At 29.0% G+C, this 22,090-nt stretch overlaps 1 protein-coding gene across 1 annotated transcript; it reads right to left on the bottom strand.

The window, feature by feature from the left end:
• Positions 1 to 3: 3 nt before the first annotated feature.
• LOC113388381 (putative ferric-chelate reductase 1 homolog) lies at positions 4 to 21,704 on the bottom strand (the record flags this gene model as incomplete). Its single annotated transcript, XM_026625767.1, has 11 exons — positions 21,444 to 21,704; positions 17,883 to 18,052; positions 15,728 to 15,884; positions 11,550 to 11,754; positions 10,726 to 10,829; positions 10,338 to 10,494; positions 7,979 to 8,205; positions 5,082 to 5,325; positions 4,901 to 5,013; positions 2,632 to 2,748; positions 4 to 126 (listed from the first exon to the last, which is right to left on the bottom strand). Coding segments are annotated over exons 1-11 (1,878 nt in total), but the record flags the coding sequence as incomplete, so codon positions are not given.
• Positions 21,705 to 22,090: the final 386 nt, after the last annotated feature.

The raw sequence follows: 22,090 nt of genomic DNA, 5'->3' as shown, positions 1-22,090 counted from the left end.
GTTTTTGGTGAGTTGTTCCCAAGTTTCTTCAATTGGTGCCAAAACTATTATCACGACCAGCGCGGTTACCAGAAGAACAATCACTATGAGATATAGGGCCAACATGCAACGTCTGAAGCCGGAGTACTGGAAAAAATAAATTGTTAAAAAAAATGTAAATAATAATTGAAAAGGACATGATATTTGATAGATGGAAAATAACCCAAACACGGCCACCTTGCAATTATATCATTTTTACCCACTCCATAGATGGCGCCACTCTGTAGCACGTAAATTTACCACTTGGTGTAATGGTTAAGATTTATACAAACATATAATATAAGGTCATTCCAATACATCATGTAAGACTAGAAATACTTGTAAAACTAGTTGGTATTGGTATTTTGCTTTGAGGCAAGTTACATACTTCCCGATATGTGTAAATAATCGACTTAATCCATGATAGATAAATTAATTTATGAATAGTTCGAAGTGGATATATTGCAAATTATTGAAAATCGAACACGTCAACCCGGTCAGAGTATTTTTTAAAAGCAAATTTTCAAACATCAATAATTTTTGCAATTGAGCCAGTTTTTGTAGGACTTTAATTGTTTAGTATGTTCATCAAGACCAAGTACTCTATCGTTATACCAAGTAAATCGTCTAGTTTTAATTTTAACAAACGTCAAAAAAAACTACTAATTTTCTCAAACTTTGATGATTTTTTAAAATTAAACTACTTGACGTAAGGCCGTGATATTTCAGTAAGTTCTATAAGACCATTGTATATAAAAGAAGTTCCATAAAAGTCGGCTTAATTTTTTTCAACAGTTAATTACAAGAAACGCTTTCGACTTTTTAAAATCGATTCGGTAGTATGAGCTTAAATGCGGATGAAAAGTTTAACACTTTTTCCGAATTACAAAAAAAACGGCTCGGCCGATCGTCGCACAAATCTGACAAACGATAATACTCATTGAGATACATCAAAAGGCTTTTAAATTTCTGAAATCGGCCCAAAAAACGAAAGCAATTTTTGCAAATTTTGACGAATTTTTAAAGTTAAACGAGTTATCGTAGGGCATTAATTTTTTTAATTATGATCTATAAGACTATAGTATCATTTTAAAAAAATGAAAATCGTCGAAATTTTTTTTGACAGTTTATTGCAAGAAAACGGCCTTTCCTAAAAACTAATCAGCACGATTCCCAACCAATATCTTTCGAACGGTTTTTGAATTTTCATAATCGAATCAGAATTGCAGGCTAAAACGTGGACGAAAATTTTTTCACTTTTCTGCTTTATAAATTTACAAAGAAACGGTCGCGCAAAACTGCAAAACGATAGTCCTCATCGAAATACATCAAATGGCTTTTAAATTTTTTAAATCGGCCCAACCGTTTTTGAGAAAACGTTGATTTACGACAAAAAATCTGTTCACATACACATACACACACACATACTTTTTCCAAATTTGGTCTCATTTGATTCAGAATGGCTTGAAACGTCGAGAAAACAGAAAATTAGCGAATTGGACTTTTTGATGAAAACATAAACTCCTTCGGGAAGTAAATGTCGAAGAAATAAAGTAAAACTCGATTTACTAATGTATTGTATTGTATCTATATTGTAAATATTAAAGAAATATTTTAGGAGACAATATTTGATAGATACAAAAAAATTAATATATAACATATAGAGCAGAAGTTTAGGTAGTCCTTTGTCCTTTTCACCCCAACCTCATGTAAGTTATTTTAGAGGTTATATAAAAAAAACTGTCGAATATAACTTCAAATTAACAACAATAAATAAGGTATATTTAAAAAATATATTCAGGTATCATGAACTAAACAACAGTGCTCAAATCCAGAAAAAAAATTGATAAAAAAATTGACAATATGGTGGTAGCTCGTTACACATATTTTTACCCCCTACTTTAAAATAATATCGTTAAAATGCCAATATGTATTAATAAAAAGAGGTGACAGGATTTAATAAATAATAAACAGAATTTATAAAATTAAATAGATTTCGATCTACTGATGACTATATTGCAAATATTTATATAAAACGCGGTTGAGGCAAAAACAATATTTAAGAGGAAGGAGAAACAATATATAATTGTCATAAGAAGATAAAGGTTGTGATATCAGCATATTATGTTAAGATTTAAAAAATTAATATACATATTCAAATTAAACATTTCTTTGGAATATCAGTGAAATCCACAAGCATGTCTGAACATTTTATCTATAATCTAACCCCGATGCCAAAATTTGTTTTCCTAAAAAAAATCCTGGTAATATTCTAGCAAGGCAGGTGTGGTCATATAGTCTTCATGTAACTATTAAACAAATTATCAGAAGTACGCATAATGAGAAACAGGATTGTAGACTGTCTAATCGCAAATGTCTGATTTTCTAAAACTATTCTAATGATGGTATCAAAATTATGATAAAGTTCTTGCAACATTAGAGAATTAAGAGTTATGATAAACTTTTAGAACCGGAAAAAAAAAATACTTTAGTTGTGAGATTTCACACAGACCCACGTATCCCATTATCTACTCCCATCAATCTATTTATCACTACCCACAAAAAGCAACTTCTAAATCTACATCTACATCTAAATCTCCTCAATCTACTTACCGGAGCGTCCTGTTTCCTGTCAGCAGAGCCCATCATCCTGCCGTTGCTCGACATGTCCTTCATCGGGAACGAGTTGACCCTCTTGGTCTGCTGCCGGTCGCTGATGCAGCCCGAAATCTGCAGCCACAAAAAGATCTGTGTTGTTGGGAGCACAGCGATAGGCGTTAAACGACATATGGCGTTAATTTAATGGACGCGAAAAGCCATAGTTAGGTTAATTTTGTTAGGTTAATTTTGGTTAGGCACGATTGGTTGTTTGGTTAGTCGTGTTACGTGCACAGGCGGATGGTGGTGATTGGGGATTAGTTGGTGAAGGTTAGTTGGTTAATGTGTCAGAGTTTTGGTTACAAAGATAGACGACATATGAAAGCTATGTAGGAACAGCTTCAAGTACAAATTTGGTGAACGTTCCTACTATTAAACTGTTGAAATGAAGAAAATATATTTGCGACTTCAGGTTTTCTCCAAAAAGTTTTGCTATTCTGTGTTGGATTTTTGTTTAACTCAAAAACAAACTAGTTGGTATTGGTATTTGAATGAACTTCCCGAAATGTGTAATAATTGCCTTAATCAACCGAAATTGAGACTTAGATATTAAGATAAAATGTTCAACTTCACTATTACATGTATCATGTACGTAGCTCTTGATATTATTTAAGGGGAAAGCCTGCTTTAGAAGCTTAAAAAAATTTAAGGTAAATTTAATTTTTAACGTACCACAAAGATACATGTCAGATGAAAGCAATGGAGGAATAGCTTCAAAAACAAATTTGGTGAACGTTACTACTATAAGCTGTTAAGACGAAAAAATTTATTTGCGACTTCAAGTTTTCTCCAAAAAGTTCTGCTATTCTGTGTTAGATTTTTGTTTAACTCGAAAACTAGTGGTGCATAGCATTGTGCCTCAAGGCAAATTGCTGGAACTAACCGTACCAAAAATTATTTTTTTTTAACTTTGAAAAAATTTGATTTTTGAAAAATTTTAAACTTTTAAAAAAAATTGACTTTTTTAGAAAAAAAATGTTTTTTATTTTGAAATTTTTTCCAAAGCCAACGGCTAGGCGTGCCTTCGCCGAAAACTAATCAGCACGTCTCCTCAATAATACGAATCGAATGTTTTTTTTAATTGTTCAAATCGGCTGATCGGTGTTCCCGAAATCGTCGACGAAATTTTGTATACGCACACACACACATTTTTTTCTAAGGTGTGCCAAAATGTTCAGAAACCTTTGAAACGTAAAGATATATGAAAATTATCATTTTCGATTTTTTGTGATTCCTTTAACTCACCCTACGGGAAGTTAACTAGTTAAAAGTGGCATTCTGCCCTAAGGAAAGTTGCATGAACTTTTCGAAATGTGTAATATTTGACTTCTTCAACTGAAAATCAAACTTTGATGATTTTTTAAAATTAAACGACTTGTCGTAGGACCGTAATATTTTAGTATGTTCTTTAGGAGCATTTTTATAAATCAACATAAAAAGTTTTATCGAAAAACAATTTTCAACAGTTAATTACAAGAAAACGGCTCGGCCGATCTTTGTCAATACTAATCAGCACCTATATATAATATCGTTCGAGCAGTTTTTGATTTTTTAAAATCGATTCAGTGTTATTAGCTAAGACGTGGACGCAAAGTTTTACAGTTTTTTGCAAATTACTAAGAAACGGCTTGGCAGATCGTCGCGCAAAACTGGGAAACGATAAGCCTCATCGAGATACATCAAATGGCTTTTAAATTTCTGAAATCGGTTCAGGCGTTTTTGAGCAAACGTCGATGAAAAGTCTAATTTTGACAAATGCCAAAAAACAATACTAATTTTTGCAAACTTTGACGAATTTTTAAAGTTAAACGAGTGTCGTAGGGCCGTAATATTTTAGTATCGTTATAAGACTGTGGTATCTACCGTCAAAAAAAATTAATAAAAATTGACGAAAAAAAATTTTTTACACTTTATTACAAGAAAATGTCCCGGCCAAAAACTAATCAGGTCGATTCCCAGCCAATATCTTTCGAACAGCTTTCGAATTTTTAAAATCTAGTTAGAATTTTGAGCTAAAACGTGGAAGATATAATTTTCATTTTTTTGCTACTATATTACTATGTAATTATGATTAAAATGGAACGCCATTGGAGTCAAATATCCCGGATTACATCTAATGATTCTATTTATAACAAAACAAAACCAATGTTTTGCTGAGAGACCAGAAAAATGTGACAGTTTTGTGTTCCATCACCTGTTTTCCAAATGAAATATAGTAACTTACAGATAATACAAGGTGCATGATGACATGGAAAGCCACGAATGCCACCAAGATCCAATCCATCCATTCTGGTAGTTCAGCTTTGGTCAATTTTACGGCGAAGAATATTGTCACAACTGGAAATAAATAAATAACTCACAAAATTTCCAAAATTTTGAACTGTTTTTTACTATCTATTACATACTTGCTAGTATATGAGCAGAGTTTCCACCAAGCCAATGCAACCAGTTGAAAATTGGTCGACGTTTAGTACCAGGATGCGGCCTGAAAAAGGCACCAATCGGTTGCAAAAAGCACAAAATAGTCGTCACCGTTCCCAGAATTGCATGAGGATTTTGTTCAGAAGACCAAGCACCGATTTCTATGAAAATCATCACGAAGGCTGACAGAGTCAACAACCATGTAAGAACCATGAAGAACCTATGCCACTAAAAGGGAAATAGTAACAGTTAGGAAATAGATATGATATACCCATATTAGATGTTGCATGTATCAATTAGGGAATGCAATACCGATGGAAAATTTCAATACCGCTATTTCGGTAATTTTTCATTTTAAAACCGGAATACCGGTAAATTACCGGTATTTTTATTATCTTAAACAAACGTAAACAAAATTGAAAGTTACTAGTACAAATATAAAAAAATGTATATACAACTACAACTATATTCAACTAAGCAATAAAAACAATAAAATAAAACAATAAGTTTATTTTTTTAAATAATAATTTAACAAAATTATATCCAATTTAATTAATTCATTATCACTATCGAGTATGTTGAGTACTTTCCACCAAAAACAAACTTATGAGTAAGTAAGACCAAAAACTCATAAAAGATCATACTACATTATTATAATAAACTGTATTAATCTGCATGTCTGTATCCGATATGTTAAATTAGCATAATTTCCAATATTTAAAAAAAATAATTTTTCTACACTAATTTAAGACCGGATACTTTGTCGAGATAAATAATAAGTTACTATAATTGTTGAGTATTGTTATTTAAAATAATGTGATGCTTCTATAGTATTTTCAAACTTCGAAACGATTTCGAAAAATAATATTTTATAATTGTGATTAGAAGCAAAAATATTTAGTTATTATCATAATTATTATGTATAAAGTTAGAAAAAAATAAAGATAACGTAGAGGTAATCTGTATGATATAAAATATTTTGGCGCAAATATTACTTGAAAAAAACGTTACATTTTTACATAAGATGAAACAAACATCATTATCTATCAGTCCAATTCTATTTATTACTAGCTGACCCGGCTAACGTTGTTTTGCTAAGTAAGGTATATACTAAACAATTTTTAGAGAATCAAAAATATTAATACTTTAAGTGTATAAGGATGTGTTGTTTGAATGTTATATAAAATGAGGTATTATAAAAGTTTTATACACTTTCTATAGAAAACATGGTATAATCCAATCCAAGTCTTGTTTGGTCTTTCGACTTATTGATTACGGTTCAAGTTTTTCAGATTTTTTTTGGATTCTAAATTTTGTGTATACTACTAAATAATACTACTGAGCTTATACAAACTTTTCAAATTTCTGCGAGGAGAAATGGAAAATGAATTAAGTATTTCTTCTTTGACCTGCTTTTTGAAAAGTTTCAAACAGTTTTTAACATTCGATGAATTAAAATAAATTTAATAAAAAGTATATATTTAGAGCAGGGTCAGGCACAAAGGTTCAATTTGGCTTTGAGCAAATATAAACTCTATTGTGAAAACCATAACAATTATATCACAACAAATAACAAATTTCCAACGAAAAATTATCTGACTACTTTCAGTAAACTGCCTTCAAAATGTCTTTCAAAAATTTGTTATCTAGACCTTTTTACCCTATAGGCGGGGTGTAGTGCTAAAAAACTACTAACGGAAGAAAATACTTTTATTATGGATTTTTATAGATTACTGTTTATCTCCCGATAGCAAAGTTTTCAAATCAAGTCTATTGCTGGTTATATATATTTTTCCCTCTATTTTCAAATATTGTTGTTGAACAATGCTTAACTTTACTGATTTTGAGACATCGGTGGTGGACCTTTTGAACCTTGGTCCTTCATATATTACTATCTATTATTCGATAAATTCTAGGAAATTATAACTGGGAAAATGTTATTCGACAAAATGTCCCTTTGATCGATACCAAATTCAGGTTCTGAATTAAAATAACATAAATATAAAATAATGTAACCTAGAAAATGTTTTATAAATACCAAGGAGTATTTATTTACACAAATGAGATCTTTCAGAGCACCGTGTTTGAGAAAAATATTCCAAAAAGTGCATTTTCATATTAACATATCAAAAAAGTTTATATTTTGAGTCTCTAGTAACACTTGCGGCCTGTTTACTAACGTTTTTGTATATAAATAAAACTACAAACAAATCTACTTACTACAATTTAATCATAATTAAATATTATTCACGCTAAACATCCTATTAAACGTAATTGAACACCATCTGTCAAAACCGTTTGACATTTCACGTATTAGCCACCGTCCATTGTTTCATTTAAAATACGCTTCAACAAAAATTTTCAAATTAAAAATGTAAAGTTTCTACGCGGATTTGAAATAATTTCTCACCTTTTGGACTTTCTCTGGATTGGCACGAATTTTTCAAGACTAAGACTGGCCAAATCGGTTTAGCCGTTTTCGAGTTTTACTTGGACTTTGAAAGAGAGCTCCATTTTTGTATATAAGATGAAACAAACAGCATTACATTAAATAGTCCAATTCTATTTATCATAACACGATATGAAGCCCTTATTAAAGCAATAAATATTTAATTTAATGACGAGTTGAGATAATATTTGACATTTGTTTATCCTATAGAATCACTTGAAGATATAGCTGTTTATGCGATTATGGAATTTAACGATAAATTTGTTCCGAGAAATTTAAACTTTAGTGTATTATGTATCAAATAGCACTTGTAAAAAATACCGAAAATACCGGTAATATTTTTGGGGTAAATTCCGGTAAAAATACCGCCGAAAAATCGTGCGGTTTACCGGTAAACCGGTATTGCATTCCCTAGTATCAATTATCACTTACTGCAAACCATTGGTCTTTTCCGCAAAATGTTCTGCCAGTCCAGGTTTGTTTGAAGTATCTGGCTAATAAAATGCCTACAGAGGCTGTGCCTACCCAGGCTGTTAACATGAAGGCACCATGCAGGCGCAGAAGGAGTTTGCTGGCTGCTGCAAATCCTGATACGTCACTCAAATGCTGTTTGTTGGCTGAGGCTAGTTTTCCTAGGGTGTGGTAGTGGACTCGATCGACTGGAAAAAATGGAATATATAGTAATATGAAATTCAATTATCTCAAAATCAAAGCTAGTAGTGTATGGCATCGTGCCTTGAGGCAAATTGCTGGAACTTCCCGTACCGTAATGAAATATACTAGAAATATTAAATGCTTTGAAATATATTATTGTAAATACTGAAAATATTATTCGTATTTTCTAGACAATATATAAGAGCTTATGAACTGGATGACGATGTTTATATGTTTAGAGAGAAATAAATAAACGAAACTTGATTAATCGTATTCAAAATGAAAAACATTGTCTAATAATATAATAATATATATATAATATAATAATATAATAATATAATACTTATAAGAATTATATAAACTGAATTGCAAAGTTAAATTTATTTATTTGAAGTGTATTAGTGAGCTTTTGAACTTTAGCGAGAATTATAAATTATAAATATCTATATTTGGTCAAAGTACATATTTTACATGTGTAAACCACAAACACATTTTATAAAACTTCGGAAATTACAAAACCGACAAAAAAAAAATTCATAAAAATTGTCGAAAAAAATGTTTTTTACGCTTAAATTACAAGAAAACGGCTCGGCCGATCTTTAACAAAAACTATTTAGGTCAAAATTACAATTACTATAAAATTTTAATATATTCATCATTTGTACGTAAGAGATAAATCGGATTATCTGATACCTTAATGCTTCTATGTACTAATAATCATTTTCAAAGAGGAATTTTCATAACACATTTGTTAAATATTGAATTAAAATTAAAATCCGAATTATTTTCGATAAAAAAAATGAAAAAAAAAATTCTTTACCCAAAAATGTTTCGGATGCATTCAAATATAAGCATTCAAATCGGATGCTTATTTCTCTCAAAAACTTTTTTTTTAACATTTTGCTCCGTATCTCCGAAACGGCTAAATGTGCCTTTGCCAAAAACTAATCAGCACGTCTCTTTATCAATAGGAATCAAATGTTTTTTAAACCATTTAAATTGGTCAAATCGTGTTCCCGAAATCGTCGATAAAAATTTGTATCCGCACACACACATACATCAATTTTTTCTAAGGTATGCCAAAATGTTCAAAAACCTTCAAAACTTGAAGAACTGCAATAACTTCCCACGGGCAGTTAAGATATTTTTTAAGAATGCTATTTTAAAGTGGAGGGCAAAAATGTGTAACCAGCCAGCACCTTAAATCGGGGGCTGCTATCACGAGATGAACGAACGACTACATTGTCAATTTTTGAATGAAAGTATTTTTGTTGTTGTTAGTTTTTTTTATTTTGAGCACTGTTGTTTAGTTTGTGATACCGGAATATAATTTTGAAGTATACGTTATTTAATTATTTTATGATGTGTATTGTTAACTTCCCAAAGGAGAATTTAATATTTTCATAAAAAATCCGATATGCTAATTTCAAGTTTTCTCGACGTTTTAAGCCATTCTGAATCGAATGAGACCCAATTTTCAAAAAGTATGTGTGTGTATGCGAACAGATTTTGACTTAAAATCGACGTTTTCTCAAAAACGCCTGGAACGATTTCAAAAATTTAAAAGCCATTCGATGAGTATTTGCGCTTGGCAATTTTGCACGACGATCAGCCGAGTCGTTTCTTTGTAAATTGTGGAAAGGTGAAATATTTTTCATCCACGATTTAGCCGCAATTCTGCATCGATTTAAAAAATTTAAATACCACACAGAAGATATTGGTGAGAAATGATACTTATTAGTTTTAGGTAAAGATCGATCAAGCCGTGTTCTTGTAATTAAGCGTTGAAAAAAAAATTTTGCCGAGTTTCATGAAACTTTTTTTGCGATAGATATTATGGTCTTATAGAACTTACTGAAATATTACGACCGAGTGACAGGCAGTTTAGTTTTAAACATTCATCAAAATTTGAGAAATATGTGATGTGACGAGTCAATAAAGTCAATTAGAAATGGATTTGAAATTAGTAAAAAAATAAATGAAACTTGATTTTCGAAATAAACAGTTGAAAATTTTATCTAACAAATATCTAAATCTCAAATTCGGTTGATTAAGTCAATTATTACACATTCCGGGAAGTTCATGCAACTTGCCTCAAGGCAAAATGCCACTTTCAACTAGTTATTTCCTAACTCACTTTCAGCATCATCTCCAGCAGCAATCAAAACATGATAAGGATTCTTCCTTAAATCAAAGGTTCTGTCTCTAACAACGGACCTGGCTTCCCGGTTGAATTTGCAGTAAAGAGTTCCATCAATAAATGTACCATTTGACAGAGTGATGTAACTTTGATCCTGTAAAAATTAAATTAGGACTTATGCTACATACGAAACACAATTGACAACTTTTTTTTAATATTCCGATTTTATTTCTTAATATTATTCATAATTAGAAACATTTCAGAAGGACAAATAATTTAAGTAATTATGTAGTAAAAATGGTTTAAATAATAAATTAGTGTTCGATTGGGATTCAGTTGAAATACTGACAAATAAAATTGTTTAATTGAATATATGTTAACTTACAACTCCTTCTCTGGTGACACCCAAATTTGGCCTAGGCATAGTCCAGGACATAAAAGCCTTAACAGCACCATTTTGGTGCACACATTCCATCACGCTATCGTCCCTGAAATAATAAAAAAAAAAATAGTTTGTTATATGTGTCAGTTTACCAGGTCACCCAAATATATATTTAAAAGAATTAAGAGAGGAATATCCCACTCGAATATTAAAAAAAAAAATGGCCATACGATCTTAAATAAAATGTCAAAAAATAAAAAAGAGAGATATCTCATAGGACATAACCTCTTAACTGCACTTACACCCAGCATATTGTCTTGAAAATGTATATTATTTTGATTGGCAATAAAACTATGCAAATAAAAAAAATATGTGTCTGTGGAAGCTGTAAAGTCAGCTGTAAAAATTAAAAATAGTGTTGGGACAAGGATGCTCTCTTGAGGCACTCCAGAATTATTTATTCAAGTGATATTTGAATTTGTATCGGAGATGCTGATGAAAAATTGTCTATTTTAATTGAAATATTTTGTAGATATGATTTTAGTAATTAAAATAGACCTATATGCCAAACCTTGTCGAATATACTTTTTTCTATGTAGTGCCTTAAGAATTATGTTTATAATTCTATGAATTTGCTCAATGGTTGAATGTTAGTCTCGAAACCCAAATTGATGGTTCGATATATTTTTTTTTTAATTCTTGTAGGATTGTCTTAATCTGTTGAAGAATTAGCTTTTCAAATATTTTCGATATACAAGACAATAAATTAATTGGCCTAATAGATAAGGGTATTTTCCTGGTTAGGATGATGATTATTTTAGGACTGACCATTTTCGAGTCATCAGACAATGCAACTGCAGCATAACCAGGATTTCCAGTAGCTTTCAATTCAAATTGGTATTTTTCTCCTCGAACTGTGCAGGCCATCACCAGTTTGCAGTCTTTGGTGGTTACGCAACCCTCAGGTTGTCCAAAACAGGTTTTTTGGGATCCACAACCGTTGTAGAATGGATCGTTTTTAAGGGCCGAAGACTAAAAAAAAACATAATATAAATCAATTTTTTTCATGAACTCATTTTTTTAATAAAACGATATGGAGGTATGATAAAAATACGGGTTCCAATTTATTGTATTCGGTTCTTTCCGGAATTCGATCAACTCAGTGTGAATCAAATGAGACCAAATTTGAAAAAAAGTATATGTGTTCTCAATAAGTACAACATTTTACCTTCGTTTTAGTAGTTTTGAGTATAAGTTTTATAAAAAAATAAAAATCTTATGAATTTATTATTATAATACATTCAAGTTTTTACTTAATTTCTGAAACTAATAATTGTTGAATAAATATAATTTTTTTTTGCAAGATCAAATAATAACTGCAGTAGATCGTGTTTGAAACATAGCAAGTTTTTTGTAAATTTTGAAAAAATCAACTTTTATCAAAATTTTGATGAATTTAATTTTTTTTAATAAAATTGGATTTTTTTTAAATTTTGAGATCTTTGAAAAAATTTGACTTTTTTAAAAAGATTGAAATTTTGAAATAATTATAAATTTATTTTTTGAAAATTTTCAAATATTTTGAAAATTAAAATTTTTAAGTGAACAAAATTTAATTTAAACAAAATTTGTACTTCTTATAAAAATATCTATAATATGTCTGATAATTTAATTTGCAAATGTCTAATGATCATTTTTGATCGTTGGTGAGACAAAATTTTAATATTTTACTTTTTGGAAACTTAACTACAATTAAATATTTTATAGTTATTATTCTAATTATTTATCATTTTCCTAAGGTTATATAATTTCTGCTATAAAATAACATAATTGCTGAAGTTAGTACATAATTGTAGTAACTATCAGAACATCGTACAATATTTAAAAAAAAATAGAAAAACAATTAGTTTAATAATTATTCTATAAAAATAATATTTTATTGAATTTATATTATGTAATATTTATATTATGTAATATTATTCTAGATGTTTGGTTTTGTTTAGATCTTAAGATATTTAATGTTTTTTATGATCATATAATTTAATTTATTTAACTAAAATTTTAATTTAGAGTTCAAAGATAGTATGAAAAAATATCGTAATTCTCGATAATTCAATGTTTTCTTACAAAATAACACATTCAGACAAATAATTTCTCGAAGGAAAAACATGTTTTTGTTGGAATTAGTTTTGCATGACATCAGTCGACCGAAATTTATCCTTAAATTAGCGAAAAAGTGCAAAAATTTTGAACGCTTCCGTAAAATTCCAGAAACAATTTTGAGAATTTGGAAAACGGTCGAAACTTTGAAAAATATGATTGGAGAAATCCCGGATTTTTCTGCGTTTTTAATGAAATCCTAAAATATTAGAAAAAAAGTGGTTGAATTATAAAGACATATAGTACATTCGCGTGTTTGTGCACTAAAATTAATAATGTTTATAATATAAGTCTGTTTGAAAGATACCAATTGGAAATAGCCTTGAATAGTTTTTAGTAGAAGCCAAAACTAAAAAGCTAAATCTCAATTTAATGTTTGGAGTTTAACGATTTTTTTGAATAACATTTTGATCTGAATGTAACTAACTTATATATACTGGACTGAAGCAAATTCCCTTAACTTTTGAATTGTATAAAAAAGCTTTATCTAACAAAATTTATCAGTATTCGGCCAAATATAAAAAAATGCAACCGCAAGAGTATACGGTATATTTTGATATACCGATTTTTTAATAATAGTTTTGTAATAAATAATACTAACTAATATATGCCAAACTGAAGTCGATTATTTACACAAATCGGGTAGTAAGTAAATTAAGTAAATTAAGTCGATTATTTACACAAATCTGGAAGTTCTTGCAACTTGCCTTAAGGCAAATTGTCACTTACACCTAGTTATTTATTTATAATGAGATTTTATAGATCTTCCTCATCGTGAGAATATTTCATATCACATAACATATTAAACAAACCTGCACATTACACAGCGAATTCCATTCTAGGTGCAATCGAATAACAAAATCATTAATTTTGCATCTGTATGGAATTCTTGATATTCATTTGAAGGGATTCTCCGACGATCAAAATAATCTACTGGCAAAACCTGAACGGTAAATATTGTATTTGTGGAATGTCTGAAGTAATCGAACATGGGAAGGCAAAGTTATGTAATAGAAATATTATGGTAATGCTGTCTAACGAACTGTCAAGAAGACTAACTTCAAATATGTGTTATCAATTAGGCACCAGAAAGATGCATTTGCGACTGAATTGATTGATAATATAACAATTGCTTACTAAAGAAAAATAAACTCTTCAAAATATCTATACCTTTCAAATTTACTTTAAAGAGAATCAATATATAAACGAAAATCAATTTACCCTAGAACAAAAGACATAGGTTATGGTGTTACACAAGGTTTAATACGAAGCCCGTTTTTATACCAATAAATATTAACGTACGAAGTACATTTTTCTTACTAATAATTTAATAAACTTATTGTTTATATTCACATCTTAGGTGAATTAATTTGTAAAATCTAGTTCATATGAGCACTATTCAATCTACGATCAACTAACTAAATATTCCATATCCAATGCCAAACAAATGAATTTTTGACACAATGAAACAAAAATCTAAATCATTTTTTTAGTAAGTAGAAATATTTTTTGTATTGTTAAATAATTTAGTAAAGTAAACCAAAATGCGACATGCATAAGTTTAAAAAAACAATGCAGATGCAACTTTGAACTTGTTGCATTATTTTTTAAACTGAATTATATAATTTTATCTGCCAAACATATGCAGTTGACTGTATCTTATATTATTTTAATTTCTGGCACATCTCAGCTGCTTTTCACCAATAAAATGTTGACATTACATTTTTCTTGTATATTATATTCTAATATTATCTAGGTTCATAATTTCAGCTAAATTCAAATTTCAAGTGAATTGACATTTCTAGTAGATGACAGCTCAAATGTTTTCAATGTCAAACAATGATAAGTGTTTTTTTGTATTTTTTGCCCTTTATTTCTACAATATTACTATAGTTTTATCGTTAATTAAATCTTGAAAATTTTTCTTGACAAACTCTAAAAAGAATTATCAAAATCCGAATAACCGTTTAGGAGAAGTATCAAATCATACACCCGTACAGAAGAATTTTATATATAAGAGCATTACATAACATTTCTATTTTATCCGAAATTAGCCTCTGAAAGGTTTTTAAACCCTGAACATTCCTTCTATTACAATTTTCTCGGTTATTATAATATTTATTTTTCTACATTGATTTTTTACGGTCATACTTGGTTAATACAAATAAATCTGTTATACAAATTCTGATCGAATTGAAATTACAGTTAATACATAAATACTGCTATTGTTACTGTATAATGGTGCAATTACGATTTAAACGGTGTAATAATATATAATATAATAGTGATGTAATTGTGTAACAGATTTTTGGAATTTTTTAGTCTAGCAAAAAAATGAAAAATCGTTTTGTGGGTTAAAGTGGTAAATTTATACAGACTGCTGTAACATTTTTAATAAAAATAAGAAAATAATTATAATAGAAAACTATACGTACAATTTATGAATATTATATTGTTCATCACATTGCCAAAAGATTTACTTAATGTCTATGTATGTATTAAAAATATATTGTTGAATGATAAAAAAAAAGAAAATTGTTCATCACGATTATCTAAAAAAACGAGTAAAGTTAAGGCTTTGTTTGACAATAATATTTGAAAGTAGAGAATAGAAGTTGTATAATCTGCCATGACCTTAATTCTTAGGACATCACTATCAGGAGATAAACGAAAATGTTTGAAAATCACTAACAAAAGTATTTTCTTTAGTAGTTAGTTTTTGTTCCCGTCAGCACTGTTGTTTAGTTTACGAGACCTTAATATAATATTTAAGTATACGTTTTGTTTTAATTGTTTTGGTTTCTCTAGATTTTTATTATTTTTTTATATTTTTGTATCTACTTACTGATTCACTGGGTCTAGAAAATCTAGGTGTAGTAGGTAAGGGTCTTCTGGTGGTTGAAATACCTCCATGTTGACCTCCTTGACCTCGAGGAACAACGTCTACGACCTCACTTTCCAAACCTACCCAGAATTGGGCATATTCCTGGGCAACAGTGGCTCTGATAAAAAAAAATTGTAAAAGTCAGCATATTGGGATTTGACCAATATTTTTGCTCTATTAGGGAATGATAATTGTACATTTATGTAAAGAAGAAATTTCTATCTATCTATTTTTTACTACCTTTTAAAATCCATGTTTTGATAATTAAGTGTCTCTTCCATGATATCCAGAACACAAAATTTGCATCACACTAAGTGCTATACACTCGAAGTAATTTTTTGCTCGATGTCAAATTATAAATACTTACTATAAATGATTTGGATTTAATGACAAAAAAGGCAATTTAATAAATTTTCAGACGACCTAATATATTTACTATCATATGAAAAGTAATGATTCAAGAAATTTTTTTAGACTAGAATTTAGTTCACGCAAAAACTTATAAAACTTAAATATTCAAATGGAAATAGGTCGAAATATAATCTCAACTCAACTAAGCTCAATGTAAAACCTCATACTTGTTATTTTTGAAAAAGGTTGCTTAAGTCGTACCCCCTGCGGAAATAATGCTGTGAAATTGAAAGAAAATGTTTGGATGTTGATTTTTAAACTCAACTCAACTGAATTTAAATTCTCACACTTGAAATAATTGATTAAATTTTCATGTAGGAAAAGGTTGCTTAAAATTTGAAATTTAAATTCAACTCAACTCAATTTAAAAACACACACTTGATATATTATAAATTTTCAAGTAGGGAAAAGTTGTTTAAGTCGTACCTTCTAAAGAAATAATTTTGGCATTAAATTGAAAGAGTTTTATGCAAAACAAATAGAAAACCTTGGGCTTCATTAAATGTTTATTTAGTTGGCTTATGGTAAATAATTTTTAATTATTTCTGTTTCATAAACTCTGTCACAGCCTTTCAATATTACTTACATTTTTCTCAATAAATTAGTTCTATTTAACTATTATAACAAATATGATATAGTTTAAAATTATTAGTCAAGCGGTACGACTTAGGCTGTGGTACGACTTGAGCAACCTTACCACATATTGATTCGCACATTTTAAGTCATATTGCTAAAATAATTTACTGCATTTAATATGTATTTTGAGTCAAATTCCGAAGAAGAAGTATGTTTTCGAGAAAAAATCGGCGAAGTTTTTATTTTTCTCCAATGTTATAGCAAAAATGTGTGTGTGTCGATTCTTGGCCTTTCGCCGACGTTTTCTCAATAACGACTAGACCGATTTCAAAAATTCAAAAGTCATTTGACGTATCTCGATTAGGTCTATATATAGTCCAGTCATTTAAGCTTAAATTAGGTAAGAATCGCGGAATTCAAGTTACTCATCTGTAAGTCTGTAAATACTTGTATATTGACACCTAAAAGTTGTCTCAAAACCTATATATGGTAAGGTGTAAAGAGTAAAATTATTCCGTCACGTTTTAGTTCACAATCTCGGTTCGTTTTCAAAAGTTCAAAAATAATTGAAAGATAATGGAAATCGCGTTGCTTAGTTTTTGGTAAAAATTAAGCTAACCGTTTTTTCGTAATTAAATATTGAAATGATTTTTCTTGTTGATTTTGATAAAACTTTGTATAATGATAGATTTTGTAGTCTGAAATAACTCATTAAAATATTATAGGCTCATGATAAGCGATTGCATTATTAAAATTTATCAAATTCTAAAATTTCGCCACAACCTTAAGCGACTCTAATCAGAATTTATGCCGAGTATATGTATGTTTGTAAGTAGCTACTAATTGCAGTTGACGTCCACACTTAAATAAAATACATTCTTAGACCACGAAATGGCTGAAATGAAATGTGTTGAACAAATTAATTTAATTACAGATATAATAAGTATGTTTGAAAGACGTCAAATTGGAAATTGCATCGACTAATTTTTAGTAAAAGCAAAAATTTTATTTTCGAAATAAACAGTTGAACATTTTATGCACACGTATCGGGATGTTTGTGCAAGTTGCTTTGAAACAAATGCTACTTATAACTAGTTTTAAAAGTCATTCGGTGCATTACTATGTTTACCTGAAGATTACTCTTCCGAGGAAGTTGTCCGGTGCCGTCCACTCTAGCTGAAGATCTTGCTTCTTGACCGTCGAGGTATGCGTTGCCGTAGACCCAGGGGTTGCACAGTCGATCAGTTTGTAAGTGTCGTCGCCGGCGGGGGTAAAAGTACCCACAACATCGTAAGGGGGCTGAAATAGAAATAGAACAAAACCATTAAGTGCAAAGTGGGGCAAGTTGTTACATTGGGCATATTGTCCTGTAATTCACTTTTATAATGTTATTTAGACAAGTTCCTTCCTTTTTACTATTAAACAGTTGTCTTCGTACCATGTACCATGACATAGTAATAATATATTAAGTTGGCAACTAAGTAATTGCGGATTATTGTTATAAAATCTTAGATATTAGGTTGTCAAATATCTCCCTTCCGCCTTTTTGTATTATAAACCAAGAGCAAAAAAGCGGAAGGGAGATATTTGACAATCTATTATTTTTTTCACAACTAGATTTTGGCATGCAATGTCCATTTTTCAATAAGTAATCAGAAGGTGCAAGATCAGGACTAAATTGAGGCAAAACTAAATCACCGTTTTGATTTACCAATTCAAACCACCTTTTCTCGTTTAATTTAGTTAGTGCTTTAATATAGACATCATTTTTGATAGTTCGGTTGGTTATAACAGTTCAAAGTAGACATTTTCTTTTAATCAACTTGAACTGGACGACCAGAGCGTTCTGCATCTGTTACCAGAACAATTTGTCAAACCAATTTGGATTCTGCCGATTTTAAGGCTCATCACTATAAGCGGCTTATAACTTTTCATGAGCTTAAAATGCTTTCTTTGGTTCGCAGAAATTAAAAAACAAAATATGACAAATATTTTCGATCAGATATTTCACCTTTCAACTAACGCCAAAGAAAAATTACTCAATGGATCAAAAAACTCTATTTTACTGATTGACATATAAATTTTCCACTATCTATAAGCAAAAGTTATTTTACATTTAGACTACCTTAGCAAACCTAAAAATTCAATTGAAGCCATCTAAGCCAAAAACCGCACTTACTTTGTTGCCAACCAAATATTTTAATTATTTCTTGGTGAATTATATATGCCTAAGTATTTGTTGTTCTTTATGTCTTCTGTATATTTAGCTTCAAATTATCATTAAGTAAACTTTTGTAAACATAAACTAAAATGACTAATTTGATACTTTTTTAAATTTATCTCACGTGAGGCATTATTTCATAATTTTTCGAAAAATTTATTCATTAGTCAACAATATAATTAAACTACTAAAACATTGAATTTTATTTTTTTTACATTGATTCATTTATCAATTTTTTTTACTAAAAGTTCATTTTGAATATCTGATTTTGTAATGATTTATTGATATATTTTTAATGGTAATCTTTGTTTAAAAAGAATAACTTTTCAATGGTCATTATTGCTTTTCTCTATATCATTTTTTTGTAATCTTGCAAGCAATAATCGATATAGTAAATATAATGTTTTATAACATTTAAGAATATTTCCAAATTTTTTTAGAACCCTTTATGAACGTTTCGTATAGAATATTGCTGAGTTAAATCAAGAATTTGTAACAATATTCACGTACATTTGATCACAAAAATCTCAATCATTAATGTTTGTAGATTGTACTATGCATAATATATATTTACATTTGTAGGAACGTTATTTTACAACAAGAAATCATTTTAGACGTTTTTCAGCCTTTCACATGTGATTATTATGTATTCTACACACATTGTAAAATTACGTTTGCAAAATGGTAATAACCCATCATTCAAGATAATCCACAATATTGTAAAATCTACACAAGATAATAGTAAGAGAGTTTGAATAAAATTTTCCTTTTCATAAAGAGGAATCGATTTTTCCTTAACAAGAATATACACTTTTCTTGACAAGAAATTAACTTTTCCTCAACAAAAATTAAATTTATGCGTAACAAGGAATGACTTCATCCCTAAGAATTAAAGAAGTGATTTCATTCTTAACAAAAAGTGAATTTATTGTTTAAACAAGTAAAATCATCCTCAACAAGAAATAAATTTATGCGTAAAATAAAGTGAAATTATCCTCAACAAGAAATTACGTCATCCTTGACAAGAAATAAATATATGCGTAAAAAGAAATGAAATTATCCTTAACAAGAAATGAAGTCATTTCTAATAAAAAAAATTATCCTTAAAAATTTATCCTTAACAAGATGTGAATTCATCCTTAACAAGAAATTTATTTGTAACAAAAATTATTACATCTTTAACAAGAAATTAAGTCTTGCTTAACAAGAAACGAAATTATTATTAATTGTGAAGTTAACCGAAATTATTAATAATGAAGAAATTAAGTTATTCTTAACAAGAAATAAATTTATCCTCAACAAGAAACGAAATTATTATTATTAGTGAAGTTAACCGAAATTATTATTAATAGTGAAGAAACGAAGTTAACCTTAACAAGAAATGAAGTTATCCTTAACAAGAAATAAATTTATGCTCAACAAAAAACGAAATTATTATTAATAGTGAAGTTATCTATCCTTCACAAGAAATGAAATTATTCTTTACAAGAAACGAAATTATTAATAGTGAAGTTACTTTTAATAAAAATGAGATTATCCTTAACAAGAAATAAAAATATCCTTAACTAGAAATAAATTCATTGTTAACAAAAAACGAAATTATTAATGGTGAAATTATCCTTAACAAGAAATTAATTCATGCTCAGCAAAAAACGAAATTATTAATAGCGAAGATATTCTTAACAAGAAATAAATTCATCCCCAACAGGAAACGAACTTAACATTAATAGTGAATTTATACTTAACAAAAAATAAAATTATCAGTAATAAGAAATGAAGTTATTCTTGACAAGAAATAGGGTCATACTCAACAAGAAACGAAATTATTATTAATAGTGTAGTTATTCTTAACAAAAAACAAAATTATTATTAATAGTTAAGTTATTCTTAACAAGAAATAAATTCATCCTCAACAAGAAACAAAATTTTTATTAATAGTAAAGTTAACTAGAAATGAAATTATTCTTAACAAAAAATGAAATTATCCTTAACACGAAATAGATTGATCCTCGATAATATCCTTAAAAAGAAATTATATTTTTCAAAAAATGATTTTTTTCTTAATGAAAAGTAAAAAGGTTGATGATTTGGTAAGTTTGGTGTTTTAAACGTTTTTATTCACGATTAATTTTATTGTTAAAGATTTTAAAAACTATTAGGATTATAGAAGTCTACTAAAAGCCATAAAACATCAGCACATATCTTTGTGATATATAAAATTAAAATGAAAATAAATTCGATGACTAAATTTATACATCAACTCTGCATTTATAAACACAAGAAAAGTAGTTGTATAATAATAATTACATTACCAGCATTATAATGCAAAGTTTTCCTCATTGATTATATACAAACTGATGACTAGTCTTGAACGACAAAAACAGTACTGGATAATCATTGTTATAAATTACAAACTACATAGTAACCAAGAATTTTTTTTATCTAAATCTATCTATCAATTTTACTTACCATTACTCTCCTGGCATGAATCATGAATCCCTTAAAAGGAACTCCCTGCGAGCTTCCCAAGACCAGCCTGAGGGGTTGTCCATTTTCAGTTCTGGTAGAATCCAAAAATATCTGGAATGGTGCTTGAGAATTTTGTGCAGAAATTCCTCCACCATGAAAGGGCATCATTGAATCACAAACTGACTCAGGAGCACCCTGAGGTAAGGGCAGAGCCCTTTGGATGATGAAGAGAAGTAGAAGACTGGCTATGAGGGGCTTCATGGTCGGGGATGGTAATCAACCTAAAAAAAAAAAATAAAAAAATTAAATGTAAGACATTATACCTAGTCATGGAAAAATGTATTTGTTTAGAATAGTAGAAATATATTTAGTAGATTTATCTTCAGAGTCATCAAACTCTGTTGACCATCAAAAGGCCAGAAATAATTTGCTAATTACGCAATCGACTTTGGCGGAAGTTACTGATAATCTATTAAACCAAATACAGTAATGAGAAACAAGGTTGATGAAAAAAAATTGGTATGCTAAAAGCATTGTACAAAGATTTCCATAAACAGATTCTGCAAGTTTTGTACGTGAGAATATTTATATTAATTATATGACATGGGCTACATTGCAAAATTGTAGTTGTTCTATAACATAATTAT

Source organism: Ctenocephalides felis, unplaced genomic scaffold, assembly GCF_003426905.1.
Source record: "Ctenocephalides felis isolate EL2017-DRISC unplaced genomic scaffold, ASM342690v1 CF-g0.4_SCAFFOLD_03572, whole genome shotgun sequence".
Lineage (NCBI taxonomy): Eukaryota > Metazoa > Arthropoda > Insecta > Siphonaptera > Pulicidae > Ctenocephalides > Ctenocephalides felis.
The sequence above is the reverse complement of the archived record's forward strand: the minus strand, read 5'-3'. Positions and strand labels throughout refer to the sequence as shown.